This window comes from Monodelphis domestica, chromosome 3 (genome assembly GCF_027887165.1).
Source record: "Monodelphis domestica isolate mMonDom1 chromosome 3, mMonDom1.pri, whole genome shotgun sequence".
Classification (NCBI taxonomy): domain Eukaryota; kingdom Metazoa; phylum Chordata; class Mammalia; order Didelphimorphia; family Didelphidae; genus Monodelphis; species Monodelphis domestica.
This window is the reverse complement of record NC_077229.1, coordinates 306092296-306101733: the sequence shown is the minus strand read 5'-3', so window position 1 is coordinate 306101733 and position 9438 is coordinate 306092296. Positions and strand designations below refer to the sequence as shown.

The window sequence follows — 9438 nt, the reverse complement described above, 5'->3', positions numbered from 1 at the left end:
TCTCTTCCATCTATAAATATTATATTTTTAGTTTCCTTTTTTCCTCCTTTTTTGATGAGTCATATGATAATGGAGAAGGGGAAGATTCCATTTGCAAACAAAGCATTCACAGTACCAACCTCTTTAAAAAAAATAATCCCTATGCAACAAATAGATGTCCATTGAATGAATCTACTACCCTCTTTCTCTCTAGTCCAGGAGTGGTTGATCCAATGAGAGTAAAAAGAACACCTTAAAAGGGAACTGAAATGTCCCCTAAAATGGAAATGTGAAAACTGCAGATAATTTCAGTGTTAACAGTGTTAGATTTCTTCAAATAAGACTAGCTATTTTGAAATAATGCCTTCTCTGTAAGAACATATAAATATTTACTACCAAGGAGTCATGTGAAAGACTTGCAAGAGATGTCAGAAATAGAGGCTTAAGACAAGAAAAAACCCAATCCTGTCAGGTAAGTGTGAAATAAGCAAAGAAGCAGGAAGCTATTTCGGGAGTCTGGATGAAACTCTTCTAGACCCACAGGAAGATGTTGCTATAGCTACAATTAAAAGCACTGATGCTCAGAATTATGGGAATTCAGTAGCAAGTCACCGCAGCAGAGTTTAATCCAGACTTCTTCCCACAGCTTTGGCTCATAGAGATACTGTGGGGGTGGGAGGTGAAAGGATAAAAGAAAACACCACCAAGAATGGCTGCACCAGGAGCAATTTATTAGCATAACACTTTTTTTTTAAGATTTCATAACAACTGAAGTATTTACAAAGTCTTACAGCATTTACACCATAAAAAAGTTTCTTATTAGCTGATGAAGTATATAAGGTAGGGATGCGATGTACTTCAAAGCATGAATATGAGAATAATGAAGCAGGCCACTGTACTTTCAACTTTTTTTTTGCTACCACACCACAACTGTCTGCTGAATGACAGTTCATTAAACCATTGGGAAGACATAGATTGTCTTGAAAGGGGATGGGGGGAGGGATATAACGGGTTGATGGGGTGCACTAACGACCATAAAGAGAAGGGAAAAGAAAAAAAAAATCTACATACTGTTTGGTTTCTACAGTTTCCTAGAGCTGTAATGGACATTCACAGCTCGAGATACAACATATGCAAGACTACAGAATCACACCTTTTCAGATACAGGTCAGCTATTGGATGTCTTTACTTTTGAATAGGAGGCTTTATACTAATATGGCTGTGTGTTTCCATTTTTTGTCCTTGAACTCTTCAAATAGGTCAAACCCCGTAAACCCACCCTTCCCCTAAAAAAAAAAAGGTAAAAAAGAAAAGATGGAAGGATGTATTTGATAAATTTTTAAAGGGAGAAAAAGAAGGCATTTAGTATCAGCTTTAGGGTCCAGCCATTCCTGTCAAAAGTTTAAGACTGGGAATCTTTGAATGATCAACAAAACACTGCTCTCTCCTTGTCCTCCCCTCCCCATACCAAATAGCCTTCCACTCACCACCACCCAACTTGATTCACTTGTGGATGTATATATGCTTATTTTTCCTTGGGACCAGGACTAAGTAGACCTAGAGGTATCTCTCTCTACTGATTCAAATTCAAGCCTTGGCTGAATTTCTCCTATAAGAATTGCTGAATGGTTCGTGCCTCCAGACTGCCACGTCAGGATATGGTATGAAAATTTCAGGCAGGAATTGATAAGTATCTTATTTTCCAATCTGTTCCTCAAGAAACTTGGATCCCTTCAACCTCGTGTAGGCCAATGCATCATTTTTGAGATGAAATCCACTTTTCCTCCCTATTCTTACTCTTTCACTTGCAGGCTAACTGGGCATTATTTTAAATAAAGAATTACTTAAAGAAAAGATTCCATTCCCAACTCAAAAGCCAATAATGTAGGTTGACAAATTTTAATTAAGACACATAAAGGCGGGCTATAAAAACACAACTACATAAATATTGAAAAGTCATTATGCCATTTTCATGTAAACAGTTCTGATTAGAATGAAGTTATGCCCTAACTAGATTCTGGTCTTAAACTTTTGGCAGATAATGCGTATGCTCAGCCAGGCTCTGCGGTTATTGTTCAAGTGGAAGCCAGGTCAGTTCACATGTTGACAGGCATGCAACTTGAAAACATTGCACAACAGGCAACACAAAGAGATTGGAGAAGTTTACGAAACTTCAAGTAGACTTCACAACCCTTCACAACTGACGATTCACAGACAAAGATATGGTCCTTCCTCATCTTATTAGAGGGAGCTGGTCTCTACCCTTCTCTCACACATGAGATACTTTCTGTGACTCTCTTGCTTGCTTGATGCTATACAACCACTTGATGATTCGGGCATTTCTCTCAATTGCAGAAATGCCATATGGCACACGGTCATTGGCACTGTCGTCATTTCTAAGGTCGCTGTTGCTGTCCTGAGACTGTTCACAGTCTGAGCTGATCATGCTTGCACTGCGAAAGTTGAGGGATATTATATCGGAGTTAGCCCTTGCAAAGTTTTCCATCCCAAGGTTTTCAAGTTCTTCAGGATCCAAGCCACAGTAGTTAAAGAATCTCTCCACATCTGCATCCACACGAAAGTATCTGTCACTTAAGTCTGATTTGGACCGTTGCAGGGAGGGTCTCCGGCTGACTCCACAACTGGAGGGTTCTATTGGGTCAATTTCGGGAGCTTTCATTGTGGCAATGGCAGCAACCTTAGGTTTGGGGGGCAGCGGTGGTGCTGAACTACTGCAAGGTATTGCTTTTAAAGGTTTCACACTAGTCACTTTGCGAATGTCTGACGAGCTATGGGAAACGTGCAGGAAGGACTCTGCTGAGTGTTCTAGGAGCCTTCTGCTGACATTTGAGTTGCTCTCTTGAGGACTGCTCCGGCCTTGGGTGGGGTAAACCTTTAGAGATTCTGCAAATGAGTGTCGGTTTAGTTCTGCCGAATCCGACCTGTGGGGTGGCCAATTTCTGGTACTGTGTTTGTGACCTGAACCTGAGCTGGAGCCTTCAGAACTATTAATAATATTTTTTAGTATCTCAAGTTTTAAGTTCTCCCTCTGCATACCACTCTCAGTCTTTGCATTGTTGTTAAACACTTTCAGCGTCGGGCTGCCCAGTGCTCGCTTTGCAGCAGGGCAGACAGGTGGCTTTGCGAGCACAGCTGGCTTCACAGGTTCTTGTTTGGCATTGATGACCTCTTGGCTCTTTACATATTTTGCCTTATCAGCTTCTAGTCTTTCCACCGCACTAAGTCTTTTGGGATTAGGCTCTGCTTGCCTGCGAAAATAGTCTGGTCCTTTGTTCAGGATGCGGAGGGGGACTGCCGACGTGAACGTAACGGCTGGACTGACAGGTTTCACCATGCTACCTGTCTGAAGTGTCTCTGTAGGCATGTTGGGTGGTCTTTCCCCCGCAGCCGTTTTGGATTCTCTTCTGGGCTCTTCTCAACGGACTTTGTAGAAACATATACATTAAGCACGAGGAATAGTGGATGGATCTTTGGAATTTGAGTGTCAGCAGTTCCTCATATCACTGTGAAGAGTTCATTAGATGCTACTGTGTTTCTCCCTCCCTCTTTGAAGGCAGACTTGTATACAAAGGGCCACCAGAAATGAGTCCCTTTAAATCTGCTCTGCTGATTCCTTTCTTCTCCCAGAAGGAGGTGGGAGTCTCTCTTCGGAGGTCTTTGTGCTCAACTACAGGCAGGGATCTGAAAAACAAAATAACCAACCACGGGTGAGGATGAGTGTGTGACATCATAGCTATAGCAACAGAGAAATTCTGTATAGACTTCTTTAGTCACTGGCTGAATTACAGCCCTAGGCGGTGCAGTCAAAGCGGGGCTATCTCATCTGAAGCATTCATACCATCATACCTTTGGGGAGTGTGCATCAGTTACAAATGATGAAAAACTCAGGAAAAATGGTTGAATGCACAGATGCATCTGCACCAGCATCTGATTTAATCAATTCTACATAGATAGGCTAAAGGAAACAGCAGCTCAATCAAAACTAAGTAACTATTCCAGCTGTTTCTCTAGAAGTGAGGAGCCTCCTCTGAGCCCTGATTAACAAAGGCACTGTGTAGGGCACTGGAGCCCGAGTGCTAGGAATTAGTATCTTACCTCATAATTCTTCTAAATAATCCTAACTTTCTGTCTTGGAATTGATACTAATTATCAGTACCAAAGTAGAAGAGCAGTAAGGTCTAGTCAATAAGTTTTAAGTGACTTGCCTAGGGTCACACGGCTATGAAATGTCTGCGGTCAGATTTGAACCCAAGAGTTCCCATCTCCAAGTCTGGTTTTCCATCCAATGAACCCACCTAGCTGCCCCTCCTGGCTTTCTTTTTTCTTTTTAAACACTTGCTTTCCATCTTAGAATCAACATTGTGCATTGATTTCAAGGCAGAAAGGTGGTAAGAGCTAGGTAATTGGGGGTTAAGTGATTTGCCTATGGTCACAGAGACAGGAAATGTCAAATTTGAACCCAGTACCTCCCAACCTCTATGCCTGGCTTCCTGAGCCACCTAGCTCCAACCCATCTCCCCCAAAACTTTTAAAATGCCACTGTTTCTGAGAGAAATCTTAATTTATTCTTGAATGCAGTTTTGATTGTAATCCATTCGTTTTCAGTGGAGAGAATGATTTCTCTCACCATTAATTACCAACTTCTGAATCACACAGGAAGTCATCACTTCCTCTTTATATTTCTCAAAAACAGAATGGGTTAGGGGTGGAGGTTGGGGGGGGACAACAGGGAAAGATAGAGATAATCCATCTGCTTGTTATCCAGTACATATCCATTACACAAGATTCAGTTTAAGCTCTGGGCATTTTCTTTGCCTGTACCCCATTTCTGGTATGCTCTCTGTCCTCAATCTCTCCCTGCTCTCTTTCCTAGCTTTCTTCAAATTCCAAACTCAAATCTCAAATTTTATAGGAAGCCTCTCTCACAATCCCTTTCTAATTCTAGTGCTTTTCCTCTCTTTTTTTCCCTTTATGCTGAATAGAGCTTATTTGTACATATTTATTTCCTTGTGTCACAATTAGCTCCTTGGAGGCAGAGACTGCCTTTTGCCTCTTTTTTTGTATCCCAATAGCACTTAGCACAGGGCTTGTCACATAGCAGGCACTTAATAATGCTTATTGACTGATTGAAACACACACACATATGAGAGGCAGCACCATATTCCTTTAGGATAGAAACCTGGCCCTGGTGTCTAGAAGACTTGGATTCCAATTTTGTCTCTGTATGATCTTAAACTTTCTGTGCCCAAAGCAAATCTCTAAGAATATAAATGATAGGAATTTGTAAAGTGTATCAGAAGAGAAAAATTGTACAAAGAAAGTTTGCTAAACTGATGAACTCAATCTATCAATCAAGGAATATTTATTAAGTTTCTACGACTTCGCAGACACTGAGTTCAGTTTTAGGGAAACAAAGACAAAATCAAGTCAGTTCCTGGCCTCAGGGAACTTACAAATAAGAGCTCATATTTCATTAAACTGCTTCTGTGGGACTTTTAGATTTTTCAATGAAATTATCTGCTCAAACTAACTCACCTGCCTAACAGAAAATCAGTTTTTCTCATGTAAAGCAAAATTATATATACTTAGAGTTTAGTCCATCAAACACTACAAACTATTTTTTTAAACATTATTGGGGGAGAGCAGTTTAGTTAGATGATTCAGTGGATAGAGAGCTAGGTCTGCAGATAGGAGGTCTTGGGTTCAAAATTGGCCTCAGTTATGTGGCCAGTTATTCTTAGTTATGTGACCCTGGGTAAGTCACTTAACCCTGCCTAGCCCTTTCCATTATTCTGCCTTGGAACTGATACTTATTTTTGATTCTAAAACAGAAAATAAGGGTTTAAATTATTATATATGTATATATTTTGGATAGGACATCTAGACTGATTTTAAATGTTTCAGATATATGGAGAAATATTTGCGTACTTGTCACAATTGCTCCTAATACTTTGATCCTTCCTTTAGCACCCAGGGCCTTCTCCTTCTGGAAGGTTCCTCCTTCATGAAGGCCTCCTTCTCCCATCTGTGATTTTTCTTTCAGGGCTTTCATTTTGGGGATAAGCTCAGACTGGCCAAGTCTCATTCCTCTCCCAGCTGAGCTGACTCTAAGGACTTTGCCTCCCTGCCCCATTGCAGGGACTTTCACCCTCCCCTTCTTCTCCCCCTTTAGCTCTAGTATTGTCTTCTCCCATTAGAACATAAACACCTTGAAGGCAAGGACTGGCTTTCTTTTTGTCTAAATTTGTATTCCCAAAGCTTAGCACAGTGCTTGGTCCACAGTAAATGCTTAATTAATGCCTACTGCTTTCCTGATAACACAGCTAAAAGCAGCAGTTACTTTATGTACTTAAAATTCCTAGTTTTCCTATGTTGCCAGTATTAAAATGTCAGTCACACTGAAAAAGTATGCCTTATATTATTTAAAACTTGGGTAATGTTGAACAATATCTACTACTGGGAACATGTATAATCTGAAATTAAATTTGAATAATTTGATATTTTAAAAATCAACTACAGCTACATGCTGACATATAACAAACAGCAACATTCCAACATAAGACTGCTACATAAGGAATGTTAACATTCAACTTAATACAAAATGTCCTGAAATCTATCTTGTTCAGCTGGATGACTTCATTCCCTGTGGCAAGGGTTAGAGAACATATGAAAAAAAAAATCTGCACTCCAAAGCAATTGGTTAATGGCCTTCCTAATTTTTATTGTTTTTTTCCAGGTATCTCTGACTACCCTTTCTTCACTTCTCATTTTAATTATCAGTGAAATAAAGACAGTTGTTTTGGCATGCGCAAGCACACATGTGCACACACACAAGCCTACAGTCTTACACTCTTCCTCCCCTTCCCCCTGACTCCCTCCCTGGGATTCTTTGAACCTGGGTTACTTTGATCTTACATCTTGCTAAGACACAGAACCAGTACATCTTATCACCTCCCTAAGAAAGCTGATTTCCATTACCTTCATGCAGGGTTATAATTAGGGAAATGAAAATTTAGAAGACAGAGGCATTGAACCAAAATGTCAAGTAACTGTTTACCTACTCAAATAAATAGTGATATTCACAGAAAAATGCTCCATTCTCACAGTAAGGAAAGAAAATAAAATGCATATTACTAATAGCAATATTAGAAATAACTCATTTCTTTTCCTTGAAGTCTTCTGAAATACATTCTCTAAATAAAAACCATCAATTTTGCTTTGATGATAAACTAGACACGATTTCAGTAATCTGCTCAGGGGCCTGCCATACTAAAAACATTTTCCTATTCAGGGTCTAAGGAGCCCCAAGGCAACTTCTGCATAAATGACTTCTCCTGAATTTGTAATTCTACATTGACATTTCAATTTTGTTTAAAAAGAAACCTCTTCTCATTAAGCTTAGAAAGTTGTTTGTTGGAACAGATTTGAAATGAAACTCAGAAGGTAAAAAGCAATTCTTCTCTGGAGAGTCAGTCACCTAATCAGGATATAGTACTTAAGTTTCACCTTGGAAAGTTATTTCCCCATCTTAAAATGTCATGACTATGAAGAAATTCCAACTTACTTAGGGGGAAAAGATGGCAACAATGGGCTACTTTGAGAGGGGAAGGCCATTGTTACATATCATACTAGAAATGGAGGAACAAACTTGGACACAGGAAAGCATAGTGAGATCTGGAGAGCTGATCAATGTGGCAGTTCTCTGGCCCAGCTGTTACTTGGTTGTTACAATAAGTTATTACCTAGGATAAATCAATCTCTACATATTGCTAATCCTGCTGACTCTAATAGTATGCTCCAGTTAGCCTACTTGAGAGGAGAATATTAAAATCGTTTGAAACCTATCAACATTTACTTGTGTTTCAATTGATGACCATTGAGACAGGGTGGGCTTGAAAAAATCCTTCATTCTGCAGTCAACCTATTCCCTCCAAATTTAGTTGGGTTGGTCTTTGGACAACAGACATGTTCTCCTATGGTGTCTGTACTAGAAGCTTTTCAAGGCTAAACCAATCTGCCAGAATTTGCTTTCCAATAGGATTACTCTGTGACAACCTAGGGTTACTTCCATGTTACAATGAATCACCATAGTAGGACTATTGTGGAGGAGGTTAGGACTAGATTCAAAAAGTAAAAATGTCAAAGAAAAGACTTGTCATTAATGATTTTACTTTGTTTCTTCCCAGGTTCTGCTTATTTTGTTGTCTTAATCAGAGAACACTCTGAATATGATCTAATGTTTGGACTACAAAATAAAGAATAGTATAGCCTTCAACTTTTGAACAATAACATATTGTCCGAATACTCATTTCTCAAGCGCCTCTCCTTTCAAGGATAACATTTACTACTTATGTGCCTCACAGAGACGTTATAAGGATTAATAACAATATATCCAGAAAGAGACTGGAATTTTGCTATTGTAGAGAAAAGAAATTTTTCCTCCTTGCTTTTGTTACTAATGTGAATGCTCTGCTAATGTGCATGTGCTCTCTCTCTGTCTCTCTCTCTCTCTCTTTCTCTCTGTCTCTCTCTCTGTCTGTCTCTCCGTCTCTCTCTCTCTCTCTCCTCCCATTAGACTGAATTTTGTTAGGGGGTATAAAAGGTATATAGAAGAGAGGAATGATACAAAAGAAAAGCATGCCAAAGGATGATTGACAGTGGTCATGGGGAGAATTCCCAATGCATGGCCTGTTTTAGGAACCATTCAACAAAATTAGAGAATGCTACCATTCTACCATGTTGAGTACAGCATTAGGCACTGGGGATAATGAAACAATAAAGAATTCCTAAATCTTCAAGGAGTTTATACTGTACTGAGGAGATACAATTATATACATGGAAGAATCAGAAGCCATGAATGGACATTGCAGAGAGGTAGATTAAATGTTGATGTAAGGAAAACCTTCCTTAACCATTCAAACTATTCAGAATTGGATCAGGAGATAATGAATACTCAATAGAAGTTTTCAAGCACAGTTTGGATGAACACTTTTGTCTGTTTCATTATGAGTTGGATAAGAAGTCCCCTGAGCTGTGGCATTTTAATTTTTATATCTCTACAATCTGGCATGGAGTCTTGTATACTGACAGGCTAGAAAAATGTTGACTGAATTCCAAGTAATTCTCATTGGCTCCAGAGGTTAGAACTGGTGGCAGAAAGGGAGATCAAAAGAACAAAACAGAACAAACTTCCAAACACTGAAAAGCACAATGTTCTACCTCTGGAAATACTAATTCCCTATTGCTGGAGATCTTCAAGCAAAGGCTGAATACTTGAAAATATTTCTACTCAAGTTTTAGACTAGAAGATCTCCACTTCCCAGACTCCTTCCAGCCAGTCCTTTTGCCTTCAATTCCCCTCGGAGTTTCATTTCCACTTACCATCGGAGCAAGGACTCCACCTCTGGAGTGACCACCTGGGCTTTGAAATGCCAGCTG

General features: G+C 39.6%; 1 protein-coding gene across 5 annotated transcripts in view; it reads right to left on the bottom strand.

Annotated features, from left to right (window-relative positions):
* Window positions 1-689: 689 nt before the first annotated feature.
* FAM110B (family with sequence similarity 110 member B) overlaps window positions 690-9438 on the bottom strand; it is a 222519-nt gene continuing 213770 nt past the window's right edge. For all 5 annotated transcript variants that reach the window (XM_007487091.3, XM_007487093.3, XM_007487094.2 and 2 more), the window contains one exon: window positions 690-3681. In XM_007487091.3, coding sequence (XP_007487153.1) covers window positions 2249-3364 — 1116 coding nt within the window. In that variant the 5' untranslated portion in view covers window positions 3365-3681 and the 3' untranslated portion in view covers window positions 690-2248. The remainder of the gene's footprint in view (window positions 3682-9438) is intronic.